This window comes from Sinocyclocheilus rhinocerous, unplaced genomic scaffold, assembly GCF_001515625.1.
Source record: "Sinocyclocheilus rhinocerous isolate Xijiao unplaced genomic scaffold, SAMN03320098_v1.1 scaffold21, whole genome shotgun sequence".
NCBI lineage: Eukaryota > Metazoa > Chordata > Actinopteri > Cypriniformes > Cyprinidae > Sinocyclocheilus > Sinocyclocheilus rhinocerous.
Window position 1 is genome coordinate 534202 of NW_015641422.1, and position 15681 is coordinate 549882.

Consider the following 15681-nt stretch of genomic DNA (forward strand, 5'->3'; position numbering starts at 1 on the left):
CAACAATTGATTATTAATTATTATTGATTAAACTAATGATTATTATTTATTATTATTATTTAATAGTGATTGTAGTAATAATACTACATTAATCAAAATACTTTTACTTAATTTTTAGTAATAGTAGTAATTTTAGTAGTAAATTTTGTTTAATTTTAGTAATAGTAATTTTTGTTCCAAAAAATAGTGCTTATAATCAATCTTAAGTACTACAATTTTATTTACATATTAAACTATTAAGTACTACTAAATATAATACGTTTTACCCAATCAGTCTTTATTAAATGTAGTTACTATTTAGTACTACTAGCAGTGTAATAACAATGATTTACAATTTGTATTATTATTATTATTATTAATAGTGGTTGTAGTAATACTATAGTAATCAAAATGTAAAAAAAAATTTAATGTAAAAAAAAAAATGTCTTTAAATTTTTTGTTTTATAAGCATTTAGTAATAGTAATTTTTGTTCTAAAAAAAAACAAAGTAGTAGTAGTAGTAGTAGTAATTACAATAACAACAACAGTCAATCTACAGACTCCCTATGGACCCCTTGGTGTAAAATCCTTGTGCTAGACCAATTAGACCAGTCCACAGAATGATATATTTTTAAGCATATTTTACCAGTCAAGGATCTGCTACAACTGACTATTTAAATGCTGAATTTTGCATTTTAATTTTGCTCCTGTATCTATCTCCACATGGTTTTCCCTGCTGTAGAAACAGGCTGGCAATGTAAAGTATTGAAGCTTGGCCCAGAGCCTAAATTGTGCTGTTTTCATCATAATAATCAAAGTCACTCTGGTGAGCCCGAGGCCTCTAAAGCATGATCGATTTTATACATACAGAGACAGACGTGTACCTCACGACATAAACATCCCTTTTGAATACATTTTTGAACATTTGTAATCTAAAGCCATTTTTAAAAGCTGGAAATACTCCAGGTATGGATTTACAAGATGTGAGACCGATCAAACTAGTTGTAGAGTGGCAAGAATATAATATAGATAATGGCGTATGTTATAACACTGTAACTGACAACAGTGGCACAGAGGGGCAAACAGCAGACCAGCTGTATGCAGTGAACGTCCAACAGAATAAAAGATATTTATTGATTTGGAGGGCAGGCACAGGATCGGGCTTCACACTGCACAGCACACGACAAAGGATTTCTTTACAAAAACCAAAAGGGTTTCATTAAACACCAGTGCACACTCTTCCTTTGGACGCGAGTGCATAGCACACCGCTAAGTGCATCACTTCCTTTTACAGTCCTCTGTGTTTTCAGGATGAGCTGCTGCTCTCACAGTTCTTGATTGGCTGGTTTCGTTCTCTTTCGGGTAACGTGGCATCCTCCTCGACCTCTCCCTGATCCGGCTGGACAAGCGGAGAGTCGGGGATGGCTGCTGGTCCCCTCTCATCATTATCATCGTCCTCCTCCTCTTCCCCCGCCTCCGTGTCCTGGCTGGCTGAGTCCGTGCAGGTGGAGGACAGCGACGCCAGCTTGTGTCTCAGGTCGGCCCGTGTGGGCACCTGAAGAGTGATCTCAGAGGTGAACGACTCCACATCAGGACCTGAGAGAGAATCGTTCAGAAAAGGGATTAAGAATGCTCATTTGTCTTCAGAAGTAAGGAACTGCTCAGACAACTTTTAGGTTATACTGGAGATCTGTTACTGTTGCTCTGCAAAATGTTGCGGGCTAGTTCCAGTCAATTCAGTAGGAATCTGGAGTTTCACAAAAAGAATCTCCACACAGATTCCGTTCAAGTTAGTGGTGACCAACAGAAAGCTGCTTAATTTGAAAGTCCCATCTTTGTGAGTTTTGCTTGATGCATCACTACATTACTGACAATGGAAAATGTATCTATTTGTCCCCAAATTTTCATCTAAATTTAGTGAAACTTTTGTGGGCAATCGTTTAGCGATGAAGCACCGCTTGCACAGTTCCCAAAAACTGGACTGGAGTGGTGTGGATTACTTGTGAATTATTGTGATGTATTTATCGGCTGTTTGGACTCTCATTCTGACGGCACCCATTCACTGCAGAGGATCCATTGGTGAGCAAGTGATGTAATGTTAAATTTCTCCAATTCTGTTCTGATGAAGTAACAAACTCGTGTACATGCTGGATGGCCCGAGAAAAGGTTTGCTAACGGGTGGGAAATGTTTGCAATGTTTGGAAACTTTCCAGGATTTCGGAAACTTTTGGAACGTTTTCCATAAATTGTCCACTCCTTTATAACCCTACCTGAGAGCAAGATTTTCAGGAAATTTTCATTTGGGGCGTGAACTATTCCTTTACTAGTGTTGCCACAGAGAAATGCATAATTTAAACATCTCAGAGCAGAACATTCGGGTTTTCATTTAATATTTACAGTAATTGCAACATGCACGAACTTTTCATGGAGTAAGGCATTTCCAGAATTCACTGCGACATGTTTAAAGTTGCATTATATAAAAATACATCCCATCTACTTTCTAAATGCTTTTTATAGATGTTTGTGTGATCGATTCATCCATGTATGTGACTTCTTTCTGGTGATGTATGCAGGACTTCTCTAGTCATTTAGTCTGTGTAAACCCTGTCCCTGCAAGCTTGGGTTCATCTGCCACACCCACATCTCAAAATCCAATCAACATCCGAAGTCCAGCCAAAGCCCCGCCCCACATTTAGTCTTTTTCTGTACACTTGGATATGCATCACAATATGGAAGAAAAGATCTGTAGCTACTTTTGTTCACTGCAACTTTAAAACTTCAGAGAAATTAATCCGAGATGGCAGACGGTATATGTGAAATCTGTACTTTTACGGAAATATACTGCATTTCTTTAATTACTCAGTATTGATAACAAAAAAAGTTATATAGAATATGCATTAATTGTGTTGACATGCTAGCATCAAACTCTCTAGTGAAATGTAACGAATATCACAATCAGATTCCATTTTAAATTAAGTTATGCTGTTTTTGTTGGTACAGTAGCTGCTTATGTAGACTGTAGACAGTGATGCAGTGCACTTGATTTTAGAACAGTAAGTCCAGTGTCCTGATGTTGCCTGTATAATCCAGAGAACTTGACCTTCAGTGCAGCTCAATGCAATTAGTGATAATTGTAAAACCTGTCTGTTCTTCTCTGGATGCAATCAGACATCATCTCAGCGTGTTCTGCTGACGGTGGCAGTAAATGTCAGCACTAATTTAATGGCATCTCAGCATTAGTGAAACTAAAGAGTTCTTTAAACATAAGAAGGGACGCAATACCAGGGAGCCACTTTCGTCATTAGCTAAGAGTGGTTTAGATCTATGGAAATCAGTCAGGCTCCACTTAAAAATGACATAACGATAGAGCAGTAACACCTACAGAGTGAGTAAAAATATTGATTGATGGTTGGGAAATGTCACTATATGTATGTATACCCAGTAACGGTGAAGCCACACTGTTGTCCTCGCCACCAGAGTTGAGAAAGACGTCCAACGCCTCATGGTCAGACATGTCCATCAGGTCCATTTGCTCCAGCATGTCCACGTTCACCTCCATTGATGACATGCTTCCTATTGTCTCTGTGAACCAAAGGAAGAACGATAGCATCACTTCCTGCAACCTCGCCCTTCAGTCGCTAAGATGTATCAAGGATTTGAGTCCAGGATGAACGTTTAACACATGGAGTTGGCATCTCTGTGGACGAAGAGACCCTTCATGTGAGTCAACTCTTGCCAAATAGAAGAGCAAATTTGCTTGTGTCAGATCTCATTTGATGTACTGAGCTATGTCCTGGATTCGTCACCTTGCAGTTATGTTGACTCTGTGATGTCATTAGCACATGCTTCACAAACACAGATTGCGGCGTGAGGCATGCCCGTCACATGTGCGTGTGTGAGCGTGACATCAGTAAGCAGAGCGGTGAACTGCGTACCTCAAGGTTGTGCAAGAGCGCAGCGGCACAGGGAGGTGGACAGCAAAGAGAGAGACATGTTAGCTCCCCTTTACAGTATTGAGACACAAACACAACCGCACACTCATACACTCAGAGTCTGGGTGTATGCTTTAAGAGAAATGACACAAAACACTCTTACAACACAATTTCAGTCCATACTCCAAAACTTGCCTGGTCCCGATCCATTAAAATAGAGGATTAACAGAGAATTGATGTATGTTCCCACCTTGATGTATGTAACAGCAATGACCGACTAGCTGATCCTAACCCTGCATTCTTAAAGAGTTAGTTCACCCCAAAATGAAAATTCTGTCATTAATTACTCACCCTCATGTCGCTCCAAACCTGTAAGACCTTCGTTCATCTTTTGAACACAAATTAAGATATTTTTGATGAAATCAAGGACATCGGTAAAACAATCCATGTGACATCAGTGGCTCAACTTCAATTTTGTGAAGCTATAAGAATACTTTTTGTGTGCAAAGAAAACAAAAATAACGACTTTATTCAACAATTCTTCTCCCCGAGTTACCGTCTTCCACCATTTTGGAGAGTACCAGGACACATGAGCGCACTTTCTCCTGAACATAAACAGCGCTGATCAGGGGAAAGCGTGAGCATGCGCTGTGGTAACTCCAAAATGGTGGAAGACTGTAACTTGGGGAGAAGAATTGTTGAATAAATTATGTTATTTTTGTTTTCTTTGCACACGAAAAGTATCCTTGCTACGTTTCTGGACCTGGGAACATTTCAGTTGCGTTGCTGTCTATGGAGGGTCAGAGAGCCCTCAGATTTCATCAAAAATATCTTAATTTGTGTTCTGAAGACGAACAAAGGTCTTATGAGTTTGGAACGACATGAGGGTGAGTAATTAATGACAGAATTTTCATTTTTGGGTGAACTAACCATTTAAAGGGGTCATCGGAAGCAAAATCCACTTGTATATGTTGTTTGAACATAAATGTGTGTACACATCCACCCTATAAATGATAAAAATCTTAAAATTCTTTGCAGAGTGACATAGTTCTGTAAAGGCCCCTCCCACGACTATTGATTGACACTGGCGCTTCCGACATCTGAGCCGCTGAAGACGCAGTGGATTACATTTGTTTTTGAAGGGAATGCACCCCCCGATCTACCTAAATGCGTCTATGTTCGCGCAAATCATTCGTGATCCAGCCTCACCTACAGAAGAATTGAGTATAAGGTTTTTTTTTAATGAATCTTTGCAAATCGCCTTTCCTAATAACATGCTAGTTAGCAAGTTCCGCAGCTAAATGCGGCTAAAGTTTACAGTCTCTCAGAGAACTGCTCGTCACCCCACTGAAGAGAGGGGCAGGGTGAGCAGAGCTCATTAGCATTTAAAGAAATTTTAACCTAAGTATGGTATAGACTTTTCAATAAGACCCTAAAGAATCATATCAACTTGTGGAAAATGGACATCTGATGACTCCTTTAATGACCCACTAGCTGATCCTAACCCTGCCTTCTTTATGACCCATTGACTGATCTTAACCCTGCTTTATTTATGACCCAGTGGCTGATCTAATTCCATATCTACTTTAGGGCACACTGGCTGACCCTTACCCCACCTTCTTAATGACCCATTGGCTGATCTTAGTAGTGGTTTCCTAATGACCCATTGGCTGATTTTAGCCCCACTACTTTATGATCCACTGGCTAATCCTAACCCCACCTTCCTAATGAACAATTGGCTGATCCTAACCCCACCTTCTTAGTGACCCACTAGTTGATCATAACCCTGCTTTCTTTATGACCCACTGGCTGATCCTAACCCCACCCTCGTAATGACCCTATGGCTGATCTTGGTCCCACTTTCTTTATGGCCCATTGGCTGATTTTAGCCTTGTCTCCTAATAAGCCATTGGCTGATCTTAGCCCTCTCTTTTTAATGACCCATTGACTGATCTTAACCCTGCTTTCTTTATGACCCAATAGCTGTTCATGGCCCCTCTTACTTATTGACCAAAATGTTAATCCTAGCCTTGGTTTCTTTATGACCCAATGGTAGATCTTAGCCCTGCCTTCTTAAAAGGTGTGCTTGACATCAGATGCGTGTAATTTTACTGATTGGTGAGATTTGCCGCGTCCAGTTGGAGATACTCCAATGCTCCACAGCATTTGCATACTTTATCACAGTTGAAGTGGATTATTTCTCCAATAAAACAGAATTTTGAATTTTACATACAAGAAACAGTATAACTGTTCATTCAACACATTTATGTGCTGCTTAATGCAGGGTCTATAAGTTTTAATTTTGACACAGTGTAACATTAAGGTTACATGAAAAGAGTTTTTACAAGTATAAAAACACAGAGTTGTGAGCATAAGCAGAACTGTAGGCTTTTGGTAGCCATTAATGCAGGCAGCATTACCCATTGGACTTGCAGTTCCACAACAACTCTCTTCAGCTGCTCTTTTGTACATTCCCATGCACTATGTGTCCCCTGAGCTATTGTACAAATTGACCAGTTGGAAGATGAAAGCAACACTCAGTTTATCTGATTCAAGACTGGGAATAGCATCCCCAGTGCAATATCTTGAGTGCTGTGGACCCGGCACTCTTATGGCGCTTTTACACTGCATGGTACGGCACGGTACGGCTCGGTACGGTTCACTTTTGGAGCGCCAATATTTGTAATAAAGACTACTGAGTGTTTTTGTACCAGTCCATCTAAACAGACAAGGTTTGTTAAATTATTCACACGGGATACAGCATATTTACTTTTTGGAAAATAGTTTCTGTTTGTATTACTGTGTCTGGCACATTTTGATCTGGTCCAGGTTTGAGCCGAGGGAATGGGCATAGCTCACCTCTTCTCTCTGCGATCTGTAGGTATCCTGTGGACAGGTAGTGCTCCATGTCCTGCTGAAAAGCCTCCTCAAAAAACTTTTGCCTGTCCTTTAGCTTTACCTGTGGCTGGACAGACTCTGCCTCCGGTACTCTCTGAGCATGCTCCAGCTCCAGCTCCGCTGTGATTGGAGGACAAAAAGAAAGGTGATAATACAAACTTTGTTAAAGGTTTTCTTAACCAAACCTGTTAAAACTCTCTGAAAATTAAATCACCCATGCAAGACATTTCAATTCAGAGATGTAAACTAGCATTTCAAAAGACTTGCATACAACATGCAACCATAAAAAAAAGTCATAAAAAAGTGTCAAAGTCTGAGTATTCTCCAAGATATCTTTAAAGGACATAAAAACAAAGATTTAGATTAAATCTCTGCTCTGCACAGCTTGATCTGAATCAGCGTATTCACAGGTAAAGAGGTGTTCTGGCAAGACATAACTAGTCCACATTTTCCTAAAACTGTCTGGAGAATGCCGTCATAGCCCTGTGTGCTATATGGTTTAACATGGTGGCGGATCTGAATGGTCAGTTTATCTATCTAATGATTTATTTATTTATTTCATTTTGCCGCATTAAGGGTGCTTTAAGTAGTTTGGTTTTAATTTAAAATCATTTAAACATTAGGAAATAATGAGTCAATTGGGCAAAGAGTAGAATTGTGTAAACTCACATAAGATGAAGATTGTACTCATAATAGTTTTACAATTTTTTTTTTTTAATAAATTATTAAATTACTATTAAATTAAATTGTTTATATAATTATAAAGGTCTGCGGTGTTTCACTAAACTGCTGAGAGAATCCTCGTGCTCATTGGCTGCAGCCTCCGTTAATGCTAGTAGCATAGTGTTGTTTGTAACACCAAGAGCTAAAATTGTGACCCCTGGACCACAAAACCAGTCATAAGGGACCATTTTTTGAAATTGAGATTTATACATCATCTGAAAGCTGAATAAATAAGCGGTTACACTTTACTTGAAGGGGTGTGCATAAGACTGACATGACACCTTCATAATCATGACGTGACACATGTCATGAATATGAAGGTTTTTTATGCATGTTTATGACAACTAGCCGGGACATCAGGCTCCTGTGCGCCAACTGATTAAACACACCCAGAGAAGGGTTACATCTGGAATCTGAGGGTGCAAAAAAATCGAAATAGAGAAAATCGCCTTTAAAGTTTTCGAAATGAAGTCCTTGCATATTACTAATCAAAAATTACGTTTTGATATATTTACAGTAGGAAATTTACAAAATATCTTCATGGAACATGATCTTAATATATAATTTTCTACCTTACCTAATGATTTGAGGAGAACACTATCTGTACGACTGAAGAAGCCTTAAAGGTCTAAAGCCAGAAGACAGAAAGACTGTCAAAGACAAGCGTAAACACAGCTACAGCATACACAAGGTGGAAAGATTTGATGACGGAGAAAATCCGTTGTGATGCCAAGTTGCTTCATTTGTGTTGGACAGGTAAGAGAATGAATTAACTGTATAGACAGCTCTCTAAAATGCACTAATATATGTGTCATGCTGACCGCAGTGGTGTACATGAAGAACAGTGATGCTAATGCTAGCTAAAGAACTGCTGAATGCACATTTAATAGCAAAAAACTGCAATAACAGTAAATTTTTAAAAAAAAATTTATTTCAGTATGAGTCATCAATAAGAGAGACTGTAAATTGCCTGCTAAAAGATGTTTGTCAATTTAGCAGTACACTATCATGCAGTAGAAAGCTAATTCAGTGTTTCCCAACCTTTTTTTTGTCGCGGCACCCTTTGGAAATTTTAACAAACTTGTGGCACCCTACAAAATTAATTTTGTCACAATATTTCAATTTCTAACTTCGATATGATCATTTGAAAAGTATAGATATTCGGTACAACAGGGAAGAACTGCAGAATATAATGTCATACAGATATTTTTAATATTATTAAAAAATGTCAGAAACTATACTGTACTACATCGATGTTTCCTGTCAGCTCGACTTTTGAGTGGACTTGCTGTTCCGATGAGCATGAACGGTATACGAGTGGAGCGCACACATCTCTAATTATTGGCGACATCAGAAATGGATATTATATAATAGATGCTTTTTTGAACATTTTAGCAATTAAAAAATATTAAAAAATAATTTTTTACAAGGCACCCCTGCTCTCGACAGACGGCACCCCAGGGTGCCACGGCACCCCGGTTGGGAAACACTGAGCTAATTGACCATAAAAAGTAACGTGTATGTGTGTGTGTTTGTGTATTGTGTTATTGTTATATTTAATTGCTTTTAACTTGATTTAAAAAAAATAACTAAATATGGCAATTTAGTGGTCAGTTTGTAAAGTGTTTATTTAAATATTTATTTTTGACTTTTAGCTTGATAATTGTTTTTGATGTGGTAGGCTACTTATAGTCCTGCACGCATACTGTAAGAATCAACCACATATTCAGTAATAACTAATGACTGTGCTTGTTTAGTGTTTGTGGGAAGATGAGGGCTCTGTCTATCCCGTATTTACCAGCTTTCAGGAATTCCAGGTGTCTGCATACTGTATCTCTGTTGTTTTCTGTCTATTTTACTGCCTGTTTTTGCTCTTCTGTGGGCTGAAGTGAATGTGGAAAAGTACGGCTCCTTTATTGGGCTGCAGAGACCTGACTGTGAGTGTGTGTTGCATCAGTAACTTGATTGTGGATAAAAGTAAGTGTGCTCATATTCATTTTAAGAGAAAGCACAGATAAAACATTGCGTGTGTGCGTGCGTGTGTGCGTGCGTGCGTGCGCGTGTGTGTGTGTGTGTGTGTGTGTGTGTGTTGTGTGTATTAATTAATGGCTGTGTTCATCCTGAGGGAAGCAGTTCTGGTCTCTGGTCTTTCATCAAAGAGTTGTGCTCCAGTGCACGCATGTCTTTTCTTCATTTGCCATTTCATTTCACTCTTTGACCAAAGGCCTGCTCACAGCACACACACACACACACACACACTCCAATACACTTTTGAATAGACTTGAATCAAACTTTCCTCTGTTTTGAAGTGTGGACTCACATTCTTAATCTATAACATCTATATACCTCATACTAAAGTAACCATTTAGCATGTCTACAACATGATTAATGTTCCTTCTGTTTCCATTTTGTAATCATTATATATTCATTCTGTCACACTAATGCAAGTTATTAGTATATAATGGCCCATTACAGTTAATTTAATGATGCTCTGTGCATATGCATGTGTGTTTGTGTGGATGTTGTAATGTGATTATGACTAAGAGCAATAGAAGGGTCTGTGCATGACAGCGTGGAATAGAGACATGTAATATTCTGTTCTCAGCCTGCCAGACTGATTTTGCTCCCAAAGTGTCATCTTAGAGAATTTCCTCTAAGATAGCACTGCTCAAAAAGACAGTTCAGCTTGTGTTAGAAGTCCAGTTCTCCTTCAGACTGTTATTTCTCTTGATAGGAGCTTCAGTCTTTGCTGCTGCTGTCCAGATGCACTGACCTGAGACTGAACCTCCTCACTTTCTCAAAGAACACTGAGTCTTTAAGAGGACTAGAAAGTTTTGAGTTAAGAAATACAGTCTTCTAGAGGCCTAGAGAATACTGCAACTTTTATACAAGATACATTTCTAGTTTCAACATTATTTCGACAGTCATCTTTAATTGAAAAAAAGTATCAGCTGAATGCAAAGTGACCCACATTTTGGTTTTTGCTCACTGAAAATGTGTACAATTTAACAATTGACTCATGGAGTAGCATTCAAATATCCATATCTTTGGAAAAGAACAATGTAGACCTTAAAAATTTTTGTTAAGAACCTAAATCCAAAATAGGATATTAAGATATATTTAATACTTATTGAGTTAATGTCATGCAAACTTTGGAAAAAATAAAAACTTGAGAAGTGCATTTTCCATTTTTTGAACTTTCACAATTATAATGCAACAAAGATTGCTAAAGTCAACAGATTTTAATAATAGACCTACCATTGTCTTCAAAATCGTCTCCTCTACAAAATAGATTACTCAGTAAATTTTCATCCATGACATTTAATATTTTGACTTTCATCGCTATTTATGTTTGTATTTCTTCAGAAAAAAAAGAAACAACATTTATTTTGTTTGATTTTAAATCATTCTAAGTCTTGTGTGACCCCCTTAGAAATTTGCTGAGGCCCCCTAGTGGGGCCCCGGCCTATTAGTGGACTCAAGAATCAGTCAAGGAATGTTAGCAAAAATGACACTTTCCTGTTCTAAATTGCTTCCAATTCTTAAATTGTAGCACTTGGACAGTTTCAATATTGGACAGAGACATCTCATTGAATTTATTGTCCGAAAGTCCATTCACACCAATAACTTTAACTACATTAGCTGCATAATATCCACACAACACACAATAGAGCTCTGTTTATAGTAAGATGTAACAACATAACTGCTATGAAAGCGATCCCCATGATATAATTTCCCTGTCATTATCATTATGGTTGCACTCTACAGCGATTTTTAAAACGTTATTGGTTATAGTTATTGTTATAGTTCTCATTCTTGGTGTGAACTGGCCTTTAATCGTCCACTGGAGAATCTGCAGAATTCAAGAGCTCTTGGATCCTGTATAAAAACTCCCATCTGCTCACAGCCACAGTGTTCCCAACTTTGAATACACAGGATATCTGTGTTGTTCCAGTTATAACTTCCACTTTGGAAGAACGATTTGGGCAACATAAGGGGTCAGTTCATCCAAAAATGAAAATGCTCTCATGATTTAATCAACCTCATGTTGTACCAAACCCATGGCTTTCTATTTCTGTGGAACATAAACTCAAAAATTCAACAACTTTTATGCTATATTTCTGGGAGACATACGATAGCTTTGTGTGAGGAAGTGAATAAAATATATATAATAATTATTCACATGTGGCCTAGCTCTGCCTGGCATGTTCATCAGAGAAAAAAAGTGCTGTTTGATTCTTAATAAGTTATTCTTTTCAATTAAAATTTTTCATGAATCGTGCTGATCAATTTGATTCACTGACTCTAAGATCAAGTTGCAACTGTTCTCGAGTTAAGAGCTCACTATTAAGGGGACGATTAGTAGTGAATAACAACTTAAATTTCAACAGGTTTCTCACACAAAAAATATCATTTGGATTCATGTGGCTTTTTTACTTATGACCCAAATAACATACTTCAAAGGAATATACTTAAGTGTGAATTGAATGTAATGTTTTCAGATGTTTAACTGCCTGTTAATTGCAATTAGATTAAAATATATTATAGTTTAATGTTAAATGCACTTGGCTAAACTTAAGGTTGCTTTTTGGCATGCTTGAGTAGTATTTAATTACATATTTATATTCTATTAAAAATATGTTTAAAGTGTAATGCTGAATGTACCATCAAGCATTTATGGTAAACTAAATCCTTTAATGTTATTTGACTTGAAACATGTATTTGTAATTAGACATTTATAATGTAGTTGCAATTTAGTACATTATATTTAATAATATATGAAATGTCATTTCAAATAACACACTACAGTTAAGTACTTTACATAAGTCTACTTTAAAGCATGACAAGACTTAAAACTACAACATAAATGTACATTTAAGTAAAACTTAATTTATACTTTTACTTCTTTTTAATGATTACAAAGTGCTCTTTTTAAAAGTCTTTAAGTGAGTTAAGAAACGGCCATGAACATGTACTCTCTTTAAGTACACTTAATGACCTTTTATGTCATTAATATATTATCTGCATGTACAGTTTTTTTAAAATATAAAATGTGATGTACACTCCAAGTGCACATTCAGTGCAAATAAGCGCACTTGTTTTTCACAGGGGCTGTGAATGCTTAACTGTTCCTGAAGACGATGTTTAATTTTCTGCAAAGCCAAACAAACTGTTCACCGGTGCCAGAGTTCCCAGGATGCTCTTGTGTGTTTAGTCCTTATCTGAAGTCATGACGTATCTGTGTACTCATTGACTGTGCCCAGACAATTTTATTCCTCTTTACCATATAAAAAGAAGAATTTTGGTAAGTCCTAGAGGTGAGATGCAGGCACAAGAGAGCAGGTGGTGACCTGAAGAACGTAATGAGATGATCCCCAGAGATAGAGAGGGAAAGGAGGCTTAATAGTCATCATTCTGATGGCAGTCATCTGGCTGTGTGATTTAATGCTGATTAATTGGATCTACTTATTGACTGTGTCATTCCTCAATGAGAGCATGAATGATTGCCCACAGAATACCCCTACACACACTCCATCTATCTTGGTTTGTGTTCTTGTAATGGCTTCACGTGTGTGTAATTGCAATGACAGATTGTAGGGCCGTAGAAACAACAGAGACGTGTGCTGCGAGTGGAGTGAGCACTATTGAGTGGAAGATGATGTGCTTGGTTTGCCATATGGGCTGTTGTAAAGACTCATTCACACCAGCAGTAGTTCACGTCTCAGTCTTTGTGTGGAGACACCTGCGTCTCATACTGTGCCGTGCTCTATCTAATTTGGCCTCATTCAGAGCTCCGTAGCATCTTGTCATGAGATTGCATGTTATTTTGTACGCTACGTGAGGGGTTTTAAGTGTGAGGTGGTTAGGATTGACACTAAGGCAGGGTGAGAGGGAAAGCGTGGCTGTTCACGAGAGAGATTAAAGCAGCACACGAAGGATCAGACTGCTAACTATGATAATGCCATTTTAATTGCAAATGAATACAACTATACGAGGGTTAGCTTTAGGCCTGCTACTGCAAAATGTAATGTAATTCATAATAATACAATGCAAGACCAGGGATGATTATAGGATTTAATGGCTACTGTAGATATTTAAGAGTGACAAATGTGATTGCATAATAAATACATTAAAAATGCAATTCACACATACAACAACTGTGTGTCATCTATGATGTGCATGTTTTTAGTTTCAGAATTTAGGTTAATTTAAATTATTATTATTTCTTTGATTGCATTAAGTCAATAATGGCCTGGTAATACAATTGTCCTGATATTATAATGAAGAAAACCTTAAGTTGTTTGGCATAATCTTCAATTAAACAGTGCTTCACTGCTTACTGATACAGTGGCATGCGAAAGTTTGGGAACCCCTTGCAGAATCTGTGAAAATGTGAATAATTTTAACAAAATAAGAGAGATCATGCAAAATGCCTGTTATTTTTTATTTAGTACTGTCCTGAGTAAGATATTTTACATAAAAGATGTTTACATTTAGTCCACAAGACAAAAAAAATAGCTGAAATTATAAAAATAACCCAACTTTTGAACAGGATGAAGATGTCCCAATTTTTCTTATTTTGTTTCCCGGAAGACAAATTAAGCACAATTTACCTTGATCTTCAAATTCAAAAAGTTTTCACCCCCCGGCTCTTTACAACAAAATTTATATTTGACACCATCACAGTAATGCAAAATGTTTGTTGTCTGTACATTGCGTTGTGTTTATGTACATTGGGACCAAATGTTTTGGTGTACTTGTGTATGTTTTTGTCCTATAGTGACCTTTCATGCTACATTTTGCTTTATTTTTTAACTTAATGGTGTGAATGACACTAACAGATTGCAAATGGATGTCAGAGTAAATGATTAAAAATACTAAGCCAAAAGCTGATTTTATTTGCTCGTGTAAAGGTGCTCAGTGTGTTAAACAGGAGTTCACTGCCAGTGTTAGTCTTGCCATTCCTAATGGTTCCAGACAGAGATAGAAGATGTTTAATAAATGAAGGCTATGTAGAGTTTGATTGAAGTGCTCTCAGGAGAGCTGCAGCACGGTACTGATTTCCTGTCTGCGTCTGCCCAAGTATGCACACATATCGTGATTGGATTCTTTCACACATCAATAAACCACATTTCATTTGGAGTCAGCAGTGAATCTTACTGGCCTCATTTTTTTCCTCTCTCACAGCGAGAGAGGGAGATCTTCACCAATGAGAGGCCTACAGAACTACATGGTTTATTGGACACAGACACAAATGGAAGGAAGTCCACAGGCTGCATTCTCTCTTCTTGCCATTGTTCATTTAGCCTGATGAGTCTGCTGTTGTGTTCCAGCATTCCTGCATGCCAGCACCCTTCAGTGTAGGATGGTACGAGTGTGAACCTCCTATAGACTGAGTCACGCTGATCCTGTCTGGACTGCTCTCTATCTAGTGCTGAGAAATAGGTCATTTTAATTCACTACAAGAAACCTCAGCATGTGTTTGGAGAAAGAGCTTGATCTCCCGTAAAGAACATAAAAACACAATTACTGTACACCAGTGGTTCTCAAACCTCTCCATGAAGTACCCCAGCACTGCACATTTTGTATGTCTCCCTATATCTGACACACCCACTTCAGGTCTTGCAGTCTCCACTAATGAGCTGATGAGTTGAATCAGGTGTGATAGACTAGGGAGACATACAAACGGTGCGTTCCAAACAGGATATATCGCCCTCCGAAGGGCACTACGGAGTGAAAACAATCATGGCCGACATATTGAAGGGTCGTTCCAAACCGAAGTGCTCAAAACTGGCCACTTCAAAGTGCCCTTCGGAATGAAGGATTTCGAAGGGTACAACTGATGGACACTTCGGGCTCCCATGATCCTTTGCGCAGATTCTTTGCATGATGACGGCGCCTCGCAAATGGATGTCAGAGTAAATGATTAAAAATACTAAGCCAAAAGCTGATTTTATTTGCTCGTGTAAAGGTGCTCAGTGTGTTAAACAGGAGTTCACTGCCAGTGTTAGTCTTGCCATTCCTAATGGTTCCAGACAGAGATAGAAGATGTTTAATAAATGAAGGCTATGTAGAGTTTGATTGAAGTGCTCTCAGGAGAGCTGCAGCACGGTACTGATTTCCTGTCTGCGTCTGCCCAAGTATGCAC

General features: G+C 38.0%; 1 protein-coding gene across 2 annotated transcripts in view; it reads right to left on the reverse strand.

Annotated features, from left to right (window-relative positions):
- Positions 1-687: 687 nt before the first annotated feature.
- LOC107754801 (dysbindin-like) overlaps positions 688-15681 on the reverse strand; it is a 36370-nt gene continuing 21376 nt past the window's right edge. The window contains exons 2-4 of one of the 2 annotated variants that reach the window (XM_016571388.1): positions 6771-6929; positions 3418-3552; positions 688-1575 (exon numbers count right to left, since the gene is read on the reverse strand). In XM_016571388.1, the coding sequence (XP_016426874.1) occupies positions 1286-1575; positions 3418-3552; positions 6771-6929 (584 nt within the window). In that variant the 3' untranslated portion in view covers positions 688-1285. Of the gene's footprint in view, positions 1576-3417; positions 3562-6770; positions 6930-15681 lie in introns of both variants that reach the window. The other variant, XM_016571387.1, reaches the window with a different exon arrangement.